General features: G+C 48.4%; 1 protein-coding gene across 1 annotated transcript; it reads left to right on the forward strand.

The window, feature by feature from the left end:
• The first annotated feature begins 276 nt into the window (after nucleotides 1-276).
• On the forward strand, nucleotides 277-6,617 carry LOC131651519 (uncharacterized). Its single transcript, XM_058921177.1, has 2 exons — nucleotides 277-1,223; nucleotides 6,614-6,617. The coding sequence occupies exons 1-2, from the start codon at nucleotides 277-279 to the stop codon at nucleotides 6,615-6,617; spliced, it is 951 nt and encodes a 316-aa protein (XP_058777160.1).
• The last annotated feature ends 7,640 nt before the right edge of the window (nucleotides 6,618-14,257 follow it).

Below are 14,257 nucleotides of genomic sequence, written 5' to 3' on the forward strand. Positions count from 1 at the left end.
AATTAGGGAACCTTGGCCCAGCGCTGGGGGCTATAAATACCCTCTTTCACTAGAGGGTCAGGTATTCTATTCTTCACTCTCAACCCTCATTCTCTGATAGCTACTAACTTAAGCATCGGAGAACCTTGCAGGTACCCCCCCCCCCCATCTTGCTCTCCAAGCCAGATTCTGCTGCCTTGACGATTCTTCTGATCAGGTACGATCAGTGGCGCCGTCTGTGGGAAACTTGCTCCCCCTTCTTTAACAAAGATCAAAGCATAACCTTTCACGATCGTCATGGCTAACAACAACATCCCAAGCTCCGACCCCTTCCTCCTGGAACATCTGATCGAAGATTCCACCCGCGAGGTGACGAATCGCCGCCGGCAAGAAGAACCTCAACATGCCCTTGCCGGACAGGGAAGGTCGAGACAGGAGACTTCGCAACCTAGGAGGCAGCGGGTCCAGAACGTCCAGCAGCTGCAGGGCCTCCAACAGGTTCAGAATGTCGAACAAAACCCTCCCGAGGGAAACGTTCAGAACAGGGAAGACCAGCAGGCCCGAACCCACAATGGGCCTGAGCGCCCCCAGAATGAGAATGAGACCGACGCCAGAGATGGGCACGCTGCTTCCTCATTCACCCACACCTCCGACAGGCAGAGGACCCGTCATGTAGAAGAGGAGGAACCGCTCAACATCCCCGAGGATGCTGACCCCGTCACTGTCCTCCTGCTCAAAGAACTGCAAAAGACGAACAGCCTCCTCCGACTTCAGGACGACCGTATCCACGAGCTGGAAAGGAAACGACGGTATCGCTCCCCTCCGCGGAGACATTACCGGTCGCGCTCCTATTCCTCCTCGCGCTCACCTCCGAGGAGGCACCGCCGGCGCTCCCCATCTTCTTCACGCTCGCCACCCAGAAGACACCGCCGTCGGAGGTCATATTCCCGCTCTCCACCGAGAAAGAGCAGGAAGAACCAGAGACCAGAGGCCACTGAAGCAAGAAGCCTCTCCCCCGAGCAGGGTCATCAGGGCCCCTCCAAGGCTGTGCTGAAACCCCGCGAGCGTCCCTCTCCTCGGGATAATCGCGCCGGTCCCAACAATGACCAGGAAAGACCCCGGCGAGGCAGACATTCAACTTCACCAAGACCAAGCGACGAAGAAGACTTCCGCAGCCCTCTGTCCGAGGACATCCGAAGAGCCCGCCTTCCTCGAGGGATGGAAAAACCCCCTGCGTTGGACCAGTATGATGGAACCACTGACCCTGACGACCATATTCGGAGCATCGAAGCGGTCATGGACTACCACGTCGTCAAGGGCTCTATCAAGTGCCGCATCTTCCCGACCACCCTCAGGAAGGGAGCAATGACTTGGTACAGAAACCTCCGCCCCAACTCCATCCATTCCTGGACCGACCTCAAGGAACTCTTCCTGAGCCATTTCACAGCCTCCCGACGACAACCAAAATCAGAGGCCAACCTCGAGGCCGTGATACAAGGGCCCAACGAACCTCTTCGGGATTACCTCGACAGGTTCAACAAGGAGGCCGTCCAAGTACAAACAGAAGACTACATGAAGAGATACCTCTTAGAACGGGGACTTCTCCCCGGCAGTGACTTTAAGAAGGCCATTAAGATTGAAAAGGTCCACTCCATGAACGCCCTCCTTCGCAAAGCTTAAGCGTTCATCGCGTTCGAGGAAGGAGAGGCTGCTGCCATCAAAGCCTCGCGAGGCAGTGACGCCGCTCGCAGTTCAAACTACGAGCACCCAGGTTCGAAGAGAGGGCATGAAAAAAGGAAAGACGACAGATCTCTCGACATCAAAGAGCGCCGAGGACCATCTGGTCGCTTCAATGACTACACCCCTCTGAACACCTCACGGGAGAGGATCCTGGCCGAATGCCAGAACACCGACTTCAAGAAATCAAACATCAGGCCCCCAAAGTCGAACCCCGCAAGGCCGGGAACCGACAAATCAAAGTATTGCAAATACCATAGAAGTCACGGCCATCTGACCGAAGAATGCATCCACCTCAAAGATGCAATTGAAACACTGATCAAGGAGGGCCGCCTTTCAAAATACACACAGAAAGGGGAACCTTCCCGAAGGGACGACCACAGAAACTCTGACGAAGGGAATTCACCGGATAACAGGCCCCTACAAGTAGCACTGTCCGTCACTCGTCCAGAGGATTTCGTGCCATCAGCCGGGATCCTCACCGCACTTAGCAAATGGGAGAACTTCCCATTCACCATGGTCGTCTCCAACGGCAGGGATCCAGGCTCCCTCTCCATCAGTTCAGTCAAGAGAAAGTTCGATGAGCTGCTCAGCGCCAACACTGACCTCGGCCCTACACTGCGAAAGTTTCGAGGAAAATCTGAACCAATCACCTTCTACCTGGAAGAACTGCCCGGCGGGGCTCCAAACGCCACGATTCCTCTGCTTGTCCGAGCCAGAATGGCGAACTTCGATGTTCGACGAGTCTTAGTCGATGAAGGCAGCTCGGTCGACATCATGTACTCCCATCTCTTCCGGACACTCCAGCTGGACGACTCGCACCTTACTCCCTATGTGGGTTCAGACCTTCAAGGTTTCAACGGAGCTACCACTAAGCCATGGGGTTACGTCGAGCTGATTGTCACCTTCGGGGAAGGGGAGGCTTCTAGGCAAGTCAAAACCAGGTTCTTGGTGATCGACTGCAAAACCCTGTACAACTGCATCATCGGACGCCCCACTCTGGCCGAACTGACCGCCGTACCCTCCACTGTCCACCTGAAGATGAAGTTCTACACGAGGACAGGACGAGTGGCCACCATCAACGCCGATATTGAAGCAGCCAGAAGAATCTTCGACGCCTCCGTCAAAGGATTAGAACTGATCGCTCCGCCGACCGGCTCCAACAAAAAGCCAAGGGCCGAAGACAAGCATCCTCGAGAAGACCAGCATCAGACAACCAACGTCAGCTCAGTCGACCTGGATGCCCGGTTTGCAGCGGAAGAACTAAAGACTGGGGAAGAGACGCGGTCGAAGTCACCTCACCCCTTCCGACCAGTTCCGGACGGAGATTTCGAGCTGGTCCCCTTGGGCGAAAACCCTGACAAAACAGTGAAAATCGGTAAAGGGATCCCAGACCTTCCGAGGAAGCAGCTCATAGCCTGCCTTCGAGCCAATGCTGATCTGTTCGCCTGGAGCGCCGCGGAAATGCCCGGACTCGACCCTGAGGTCGCCTGCCACCACCTCTCCATCGATCCAGCCGCAAAGGCCGTAGTTCAACGTAGGCGTCGGCAGTCTTCCGAGAAAGCGGAGGCTGCCGAGAAAGCTGTAAAAGACCTCCTACAGGCAAATTTTATTTCCGAGGCCAAGTATTCAACTTGGCTCTCAAACGTTGTACTTATTAAGAAATCTAATGGAAAATGGCGAATGTGTGTTGATTATACTGATGTTAACCGGGCATGTCCAAAAGACGCCTATCCTTTACCAAACATTGATAGACTGGTCGACAACTCGGCCGGCTATAAACTATTGTCTTTTATGGATGCTTATTCAGGTTACAACCAGATCCCCATGGCGAGGAGCGACAAGCAGTACACGGCGTTTATGACCGAGTCGGGCAACTATTACTACAACGTAATGCCCTTCGGCCTCAAAAACGCGGGATCCACGTATCAACGGATGATGAACAAAGTGTTTCGTGGGGAGATCGGCGACACCCTCGAGGTATACATGGACGATATGATCGTCAAATCTCGAGAAGACACCGACCACACCTCCCATCTCGAGCGCGTGTTCGAGCAGGCCAGATCCTGCAAGATGCGCTTCAACCCAGAGAAATGCACCTTCGGCGTCCGGGCAGGAAAATTCCTCGGTTTCTATCTGACCGAACGAGGAATAGAAGCCAACCCAGATAAGTGCCGAGCATTCTCTGAACTCCCTACTCCTAACAATAAAAAATCCATCCAAATCTTAAACGGGATGCTCACTGCACTTTCACGTTTCGTCGCGAAATCCGCCCAGCACGCCCTCCCTTTCTTCAAACTGCTACGCAAAGAAGCAGCCTTGGAATGGTCCGAAGAATGCGAGCAAGCACTTGCACACCTTAAGCAAATACTTTCCGAACCGCCCGTCCTTTCTCGACCAGACGACAACGAGCCTCTGTACCTTTACCTAGCCGTTTCAAACGAGGCCGTCAGCGCGGCACTGATCCGAGAAACCGTAGACGGACAAAAACCCGTATATTTCACCAGCAAAGCCCTACAGGGACCCGAGGTGCGATACCAACAGATCGAGAAAGTCGCCATGGCCCTAGTAATAGCGGCCAGAAGGCTACGATACTACTTCCTCGCCCACACAATCTTTGTTCGGACGGACCAACCCATCAAGCAACTCCTCAGCCGACCGGACATGGCCGGCAGAATGCTAAGATGGTCCCTCGAGCTTTCAGAATTCGACGTACAGTATGAAAGCAGGAAGGCACTAAAAGCACAGGCACTGGCGGACTTCGTAGCCGAGATGACCTCTATCGCCGACTCGCCCGACATGGCCAAGAACAAATGGACCATCTACGTAGATGGCGCCTCGAGCAACTCGGGCAGCGGGGCAGGCATTATCTTGGAAAACGACGAGGGACTTATCATAGAAATATCCTTAGTCCTATCCTTCAACACATCGAACAACCAGGCCGAGTACGAAGCCCTCCTCGCAGGCCTGAGACTCGCTGAGGACGTAGGCGCACGAGAGATCAAGATCTATACGGATTCCCAACTCGTCGCATCCCATGTCAGCGGCGACTACCAGGCCAAAAACGACATACTCGCCGAATATCTCGCGCTCGTCAAGGACAAGATGAAGAAATTCGCCAAAGCAGAAGTCGACCATATTCCCCGAGAGCACAACTCACGCGCCGACATACTATCCAAACTTGCGAGCACGAGAAAGAAAGGGAGAAACAAATCAGTTATCCAAGAAATTCTGCCCAGGCCAAGTATAGGCGAAAGCGCGCGATCTCTACAGATATTCGCCATCGGAGACAACCAATGCTGGATGACCCTAGTGTACAACTTCCTCACGAAAGACGAGCTCCCCGCCGATGCGAAAGAAGCTTCAGCAATTAAAAGACGAGCATGTTCATACACTATCCTCGAAAACAAACTGTACCGACGAGGTTTCTCCATCCCCCTCCTTAAATGTATCGATGCCTCGCAAGCACTGGAGGTGCTCCAAGAGCTCCATGGTGGAATCAACGGCCAGCACCTCGGCGGGCGGTCACTAGCTAGGAAAGCCCTCAGAGCCGGCTATTATTGGCCGACCATGCAGCAGGACGCCAAGGAACACGTCAAGAAATGCGACAAATGCCAGCGTCACGCCGACATGCACCTGGCTCCGCCGAACGAGCTCAAATCTCTCTCCTCACCTTGGCCTTTCTCCACGTGGGGAATGGACCTCCTCGGACCTTTCCCGGTCGGATCCTATCAAAACAAATACCTGGTGGTCGCTGTGGACTACTTCACGAAATGGATAGAAGCTGAAGCGCTCGCTAAAATCACATCCCAAAACGTACTCCGATTTTACAAGCGGAACATACTCGCTCGATTCGGAGTCCCACAGGCGATAATAACCGACAACGGCACCCAGTTTACAGACAGAAAATTCCAGGAATTCGTGGCCAAACTCGGGACGAAGCAGCACTTCACTTCGGTCGAGCACCCCCAAACCAACGGACAGACTGAAGCCGCCAACCGGGTCATCCTCCGTGGGTTGAAGAGAAGGCTGGGCGAGGCGAAAAAAGCTTGGGTCGAAGAGCTACACAGCGTCCTCTGGGCGTACAGGACGACCCCACATTCGACCACGGGCGAAACACCGTTCAGGTTAACCTATGGCACCGAAGCCGTGATCCCCGTGGAGATCCGAGAACCATCTCGTCGGACTGAGTCACCTCTCGAGGAAGAACTAAACGACGAAGCTATGAGAGAAGAGCTCGACATGGTCGAGGAAATCCGAACAGGATCCTCCCTCCGTGAAGCAAAACTGAAACAACAGATAGCCTTACGCCATAGCACTAAAGTTATCAAACGCGGATTCGAAATCGAAGACTTGGTCCTCCGCCGAAACATGAAAGATTCGCGCGAAGGCAAACTAGCCCCAAACTGGGAAGGTCCGTACCGAGTATACGATAAAACCGAAAACGGTGCGTATTACCTCGAGAACCTTCTCGGCGAAAAACTAGCTCGACCTTGGAATGCTGAAAAACTCAGACGCTACTACAGTTAGAAACAACCTAACGCTACCCGGCCGCTCGTGACGAACACGAGGAAAGCTGGGCAAGGACTCGCGCCATGGTACAAGCGCGTATGCTCCACGACAGCTTCAGTCGGATAACCCTACCAGGAGGCAAAGCCGACTACGCGGCGGGCCTTACACGCAGACCCTCCGCGGAAGTACCTGCACGGCAGAACCCCAGCTCGCGATGGGATCGTTCACGCCGCGAGCACCTGGCCCCGACCGCGGCCTCGAGCTCGCTTATAGCGCACACCTGCTCTGCGCACTCGGACCGTTCCCCACACGCCCGGGCCATAAACCTCGGTCGAGCACAAGCATTATTCGAGCATAGACATAAAACATTCAACGATAAAATCAGATAAGCACAAGTAAATGTTGAAACATAAAGCACAATGACATTAAAATCCGACCAAACTGGCCGGGATATCCAAATATTACAAACATTATCCGGGCATCGCCCCATTAAAAACATTGGCACGCAGGCCACAAAATATTGGCGCGCAGGCCACAAAATTGGCACACAGGCCACAACCAAGTATAAACAGATCAGACATCACCGTCCTCATCCTCGGCACCATTGTCATCACCCGGGGGCCCCTGCTCGTCTTCCCAGTCCTCGAACTCCGGGTTTGATTCAATTCGCCCGTCCACGACCTTGTGATATGGACCGATGCCCTTCGTCACCAGGCGCGGGTTGAGGACTTTCAGCTGATCCACGGCAGCTTTAAAACCGACCCCCAAGGTAGCGACACAGTCGATCTCTAGCTCCCGAACCTTGCCCAGAAGCTGAGAACGCGTCACCAAGGCTTTCTCGTCCTCATCCTCCTCGGCAGCAGGGAGATGAGCCCTCTCCAACTCAGCAATTCTCTCGCGGAGCCTTTTTCCCTCGGCCTCCAAGTCCGCAACCTTATTACGCTCTTTAACGAGATCTTCCACTATGCCGCTCTGGACCTCATACTTGTCCTTGTACTGTTCGAACTCGTGCTCCAGCTCATCGTATTTGATCTGGAGAGCATCGTAGTCCTTCTGAGGACAGACATTCTGAGCATTAAGAGCCAAGGCCAAGGCGGCCACCCTCATCATCCCTTCGAGGTCCTCGGACAAATCCTTGTCTCGAGCCACCCGGTCCCGCTTGACGATGTGCCTCACCTCCTCGCGCTCGAGGAGAACATTTTTCTTTGAGAAGATTCCCCTATGCAGAGTACAAGAGGGCAGCACTATGTCTTCCTCGGAGGGGTTGTCAATGATAAGAGGACGAAGCTCTGCGGTCCCTTCATTCTTTTGCTTCTTTCCGGCTGGAGAACCACGCGAGGTCGTCCCAACTGACGAAGGAGAGCCACTGTCGGGGACACTCGCAGCAGCCGCTTTGACCTCCTCAACCCGCGATCGTTTCACGGACACTTTGATGGCCCCCTTGTTCTTGGCCCGCATCTTCGTAACTTTGTCATGCAAGTCGGCCATTTTTCCTGCAAAATAAAGAGTTAGAACCAAAAAGGTATTGTTTAAACAAATAATAGCCAACTCACCTAACAAAATCATAGCGTCCCCGTAACTTCCGCACTCGAGGACGGCTTTGGTGTTGATGTGCCGAGGCTCCAGCATAGGGCCCCCATCTTCCTCGAATAAGGGATCCCCGTTGGGATATGTACAGATTGCCGGTCTAAACCCGTCCACGTAGGAAGCGAGCCGCTGATACCCCCCAGTATCACGCTCATTGAGGTCCTCGTCCCGGAAGATGTAATAGTCGGTCCCCCGCTCGAAATGGTCAGGTTGCCACTCTAACGGGAACCGGGCAGCTGGCCCCACTCTCCTCACCCCATCCTCAATGTACTCGCGCTCCTCGAACAAATGATTCTCGGCATCAGGAGTGAGCGGCTTAATTATAAAATACCGACTCTTAAAATGCTTGATAGAGTCTTGGTAAATGGCGAACAGCTTCTTCGGCTGCTTAAACGACACCCAACTCCACTTGCCGTCCGGATCACGCAACCTCTGCAAATGAAACACTCTGAAGAAAAGGGGCAGAGTCGCTTCGACCTCCAAGTACCCGCATACGATCTCAAAGACCCTTAAGAACGCTAAAGCGTTTGGATGAAGCTGAGACGGGCACAGGGGCAACCAACTGAAGACACTCCGTTGCAAATGAGTGAAGGGGAGACGGAGACCAGCCTCCTTAAAGACGAACTCATACATTGCGAAACGGGGACCGGGGAATTGCGAGCAGATCCTCTGGTGAGATTTGGGCACGAAGGCGCCCCAAGAAGGCTCCTCGTCTTGGTCAAGGTCCTCGATGACGTTAAAGGCTTCCTTAGGACGACTTGTGAAGCGCGATGCAATCATCCTCGGAGCGACGGCCACCCATTCTTCAAGTGCCCTAGGGGAGGTTTCGACGACGGGAACGCCCTCTTGCGAGCCAACAGCCTCGTCCCCATCTGAAATGTCGAAGACGACATCATCCTTGTTCTCATCGGCCATTTACCTGAAAAGCAGAGGAAACCGTGAATTCGACTGGTCAAATCCACCCTTCCACCGCAAGTCAAGTGAAAGGGCGAGGAAAAGAGACGAGGAAAATTCCCACAATCGTCAAATGGCCGACGAGCTAAAGCGCCCAGCATAGTCTTCGCACGCAGCGGAGGTCGGCGAACTCATGCCCTCGCCGAGACATATAACCTCCGCTGCTCGTGGCCTTCATACTGCTCCCTAGTAATCCTAAAAGCTGGACGTCTCATTCAAACGTTCTAGCTCCGTTCACTCAAAACTCACTCGGCAAACGCATGGGAGAAACGATTATCTTCTAGGTTTCCTCGGTTAACTCATAAACCTCGCTCGTCACGCTCATCAATCGCGCCCTCCGCACTCAAAACTAATACATAAAACTTAAATAAAGATATGAAGGAGACGAGGAACTTACTTGAAGAAAGCGAAGAAGATATGAACGAGACGAGGAGGAGAGCAGTGAGCGAATCTTGAAGGCTTGGAAAATGTTAAGTGTCAAATGAGTGACCTCCTCACTCCTTATATAGGGAAAGAAGACCAAAGGGTGTCATGATGGCCTAGGCAGCCTAGGAGACGCCATCATTGCCTACACCCCAAAGGCGGCTCCCTCCACGAAAGGCTGCCACGCGTCCCAAAGGTCTTGGGAACTCCAAAAGACGCCGCCTACTTCCACCCCTAAAAACGGCGCAGTAATGATTATAGCCTGTACAGCTAACACCTGTCAATCACGCTGACGAGTGACAACCAAAATGTCAAAAACCAAAGACAACGGCCGACCAAAGTCCTCGAGTAGCCCAGGATTTGGAATCGTTACCCGTGCTCGGCTAAACCTCCTCGTTAAAGTCACCACCCTTATAAGGCTAATGACTTGGGGGGCTCCTGTTCTGGACTGGGCCGAGCAGGCCCAACCCTTGTTACCAGCCGAGCAGGCCCAATTCCCTTGGGCCCAATTGTTGGGCAACCGTTAAGGGCTGCCCCCGCGCGAAGACTCCGGCCGAGCAGGCCCAAATCTTTTGGGCCCACTCACTGGATAACCACCAAGAGCTATCCACGCGCGAAGACCACGCGTCACGTCTCAGCGAAGGATTCGTTCAACCATCTCCGAACCCTACGCTGTGTGCATCCAGAACGTGAGTCTCCTGCTGACTCAGCCCTAGCACGGGACATTCTGGCAGTTCCCTAGCACGTGGGCCTCCAATTGGATCTGGCTTAATTAGGGAACCTTGGCCCAGCGCTGGGGGCTATAAATACCCTCTTTCACTAGAGGGTCAGGTATTCTATTCTTCACTCTCAACCCTCATTCTCTGATAGCTACTAACTTAAGCATCGGAGAACCTTGCAGGTACCCCCCCATCTTGCTCTCCAAGCCAGATTCTGCTGCCTTGACGATTCTTCTGATCAGGTACGATCAGGTTGCTTAACTGAGTTCTTTTGTGGGGTTGGGGTGCCATTAATGCACCTCTGAAATCGCTGCAGAAAACATAAATATACTTCAGGTTTTCAGCAAGAACAAAATCGCATGTATATTTCCGGTGTTTTCCCCTATGTATTTTAAATTTTTTCAACATTGGTCCTTAAGTTAACATTTTTTTCGTGCTTCTACAGGAGCAATGACTAGCAAAGCATCTCGATTAAGACACGACAGGGTAGCACAATACGCTTCTGTGCGGAAAGAAAGGAGTCAAGAAACTCAGCTTCCTCCTGCATCTGGACAGGCCATATCGGATGCACCAACTTCATCTTTCGGTGTTCCTCCTGCCACTTCCACTACTTCGGTCTCCCGCAGCAGACGGAACTATCCAGTCCATGTTCATCCTTCTCCACCCCCGTCCTCCTGCACACGCACCTCTCCACATACAGCATTTGAGGCGGGAGAGTCCTCAGGTTCTCAAGCGACACCAGATGTACCGGAAGCCCAGTCTCAACCTCAGTCAGAGCCTCCCTCACAACCCTAGACGACACCAGTGGCAACTTCTGCACAGCCTTCTTTTGGAGGAGGACTGTTTGATTTATCCCTTCTTCCTCTTTACCCTGAACATGTTGCTAGACGTATCTAGGGAAGACAAGTATGAATTTTGAATTTTGATTTCTATTAACATTTTATGAATTTTGAATTTTGGTTTGTTGATTAAATCCGTCAAAATATTTATGTAGGTGTCCCATCCGATTAGAGTTACGAGTACGGTTACATGTTATGGTTCTTCCGGATGTTCCATCCATACATGATACAAGATATTCCTGGGAACCCACCGAAGTCATTTCATCTGGAGATTTTAGAGGAGGAGAAGGCTAGGGTAGATCAAGCGATTAATGTGTTGCTCAGGTGTCGTCGTATCATGGAGCTTGCGCGGGATGGTATAGACAAAGGTTTATTTCCTTATAGCACCAAGGTTAGAGGGATTTTGGATGTCATCATGGCGGAGGCTCAGGAGGTTATGCTTTACATGAGGCAGCGGAGGGACGCCTCGAAGGTGACAGATGTAACGCCCTGAATTTGATTAATTATTTAATTAAATTAATTAAGGATTTAATTTTTGGAATTTGTCTAAGTTGGGATTTATCGGAGAAATTGGAATTTTATTGTATTGGAGTAAGTTGCATTGTTAATTATGGATTTAAGTTGTGGAAATAATATAATAATAATATGGGAATAATATTGGAATATTATTATAATAATTATTATTATGAAATTATTGGAATAAGAATGAGTTTGTTGTTTGGGCTTGTTTTGTGATGGTGATAGTAATTGGAAGGTGTATGGAGTTGAGCCCAGTGAAAAAAGTTGTTACAATAATAATAATAATAATAATAATAATAATAATAATAATAATAATAATAATAATAATAATAATATTGTTATTACTATTATTATTTGGATATAAGAAATTATAAGGGAATTAGGTTTATATGGAAACAGGGTTTGGAGGAGAGGTGAAGAAGAGAGTCATGGTGGAAGAGAAAAAATAGAGGAAGTCCAATTTTTGCAGCAAGTTTCTGCAGGGAGACACCTTAGAAAATCGAACATTTCTCCCAATCCAACCGTTGGATCGTCGCAGTTCTTGGACACAACGTTCCAGACTTGTAGAGGTAACTTCTGACCGGTGCGATTTTTGTTTTGATGATTTTAAGTCCGTCTGAAAGCGATTTCCGAACAGGTTTTTGGTGCGTCTCTGCACGTTGTTAGAAAAGATTTTCGGAGAAAAGTTGGAAGCGGCGGCATAAGCTATGGCAACCGGGAGAGTAGAGCAATCTCATATCCAAGGTAAGGGTGGAGTTCTAGCTCTATAAACGGGATTATGATGAATGGTATGTGGGGGGTTATGATTATGTGAATTGCCTCTGTTTTGTGTGTTGTGATTGTATTGATGAAGTTGAAATTGATTGATGCCTATGGATAAGTTATATAAGTTCAATCAATGCTATTGGTTGTGGGGAATTAACCTAGGGTTTATAATTAATATTGTGGAACTAAGTGCAAGAAATTGATATCTATTGATGTTAATTATTAGATGTTGTTATTACTAAGTTGAGAGTTTCTGATGAGATCGCGGCGCCAAGGATGGTTCGCGACGCGTGCTGTACGAGTTTTTGAAATATATTCTGATTTTGGTTGTTGGTTGTGTTGCATAGTTGTTGGGATCAAACCTCATTAGGATTCCCTTGAGTAAGAATTATAATTATTATTGGTGTAGGAATTGGGTTTAATTAATTGAATTAGTATATCGTTGGAATTGATTACTTTAAGAAATAGAAATTATAGTGATGATTATTGGTGGAGTGATAGTATAATTTAGGGTGTTCAATTAAGTTGAATTGTTTCAGTTGGATTTATGTAGGTTATGTGTATAATGGTTGTAGCAGAACAGTAGCAATGATGATGACTTATGTAGCAGTAACCCAAGTAATGAGGATGTTGATATTTAACAAGAGTTGATAATAATTAGTAATAGAAGTTAACAAATAGTAGAGTTGGAATTAGAATGTTATGAATTTTTTAATAGCGGATTAATTAATAAATTGCAGAATTAGTACCTAGAAGTTTAGGGGCTGTTTTGTGATGATTATCTGTTGTTGTTTATGTTGTTGTTTCTACGTTGTTGTGGAATATGTTGTTGTTGAACAAGTTATTATTACTATGTTGATGTTGATACATTGTTGTTAAATTGCGTTGATTAAGTTATAGGTTTTATGACCAACGTTGTTATGTTGTTGTCTATACGTTGTTGTTGGAATACCACGTTTAAGTTGTTGTTGACTAAGTTGTAGGTCGAACGACCAATGTTGGATTAAGTTGATGCTATTGATGCATGTTTGAGTTGTTGTTATCGTTGTTGTTGTTGCGTTGATGTTGTTGTGACATTGTAGTTGTTGTTGTTGCATGCATACATTTGCATTGTTTAAGTTGGCCTTGATGGCATTGATTAAGTTGGCCTGAATGGCACCTGATTAAGTTGAAATGCCTCGATAACCTGGCATATGTTTAAGTTGGGAGCTCTGCTCCAACGGTACCACATGCATGTGCATAGTTGTGTCACATTTTGAGTCGATGTGAAGTTGTTGTTGTTATTGTGTCGTTGTTATTATGAAGTTGTTGTTGTTGTGAAGTTGTTGTTGTTGTGAAGTTATTGTTGTTATAAGTTGCTGCTATGTTGTTATAAGTGTTGTTGTGTTGTTATAAGTTGTTATTGTTATGAGTTATTGTTGTTATAAATTGTTATTGCTATAAGTTGCTGCTCGATACAAGTTGTTGTTATGAGTTGTTGTTTGTTATAAGTGTGGTTGCTATTAAGTGGTTTATTAGTAGTTGTATGACTATTGTCTGGAAGCAGTGAAATAGTTATTATAACTATTATTATAATTGTTGTTACTAATTGTTGTTATACTTGTTGTTGATAATTGTTGTTATAACTGTTGTTGATAAATTATTGTTATAACTGTTGTTTAAAAATTATGAAGTAGTGAAATTGTATGATATAATCCTAGTATATTATTTATCATACGTTTTTTATATTGTTGGATATCTCACCCCTTCTGAATGATGTTTCCCTTACCGTGGGAAACAGACAGGTACTCAAGATAGCGGTGGAAGTTTTGAAGTGATTTTATGAAGTCTTTAGTTGCTGTTAGTCGAGTGGGTGTCTTGCTCTGATACGTAGCACTCAGGGGGATAAAACGATTGTTTTAATTATTATTTCTTTTGCTGAATTTTTAAATGGTTTTGGTTTAAATTGTAACTTGAAGTTACCGTGCAATGATGCTACGACTTGAATCGAATATTTATGAAGTTGTTGATTCCGCTGCGAGTTAATTATTGAATTTAAACAAAGTGATTTTTAGTAATGATTTGATTATCGTTTTAAATTTTTGTGCTATATATTTATGTGAAGGCAAATAAGCCGTAACTATTTTTGAAATGACGAATATGTGATACCTCAAATGAACTTGTTTGGAATTATACTCTGATTTCCGTATAATTTATCGGGTAGATTTGGGGTGTTACAACAGA

Source organism: Vicia villosa, linkage group LG2 (assembly GCF_029867415.1).
Source record: "Vicia villosa cultivar HV-30 ecotype Madison, WI linkage group LG2, Vvil1.0, whole genome shotgun sequence".
NCBI lineage: Eukaryota > Viridiplantae > Streptophyta > Magnoliopsida > Fabales > Fabaceae > Vicia > Vicia villosa.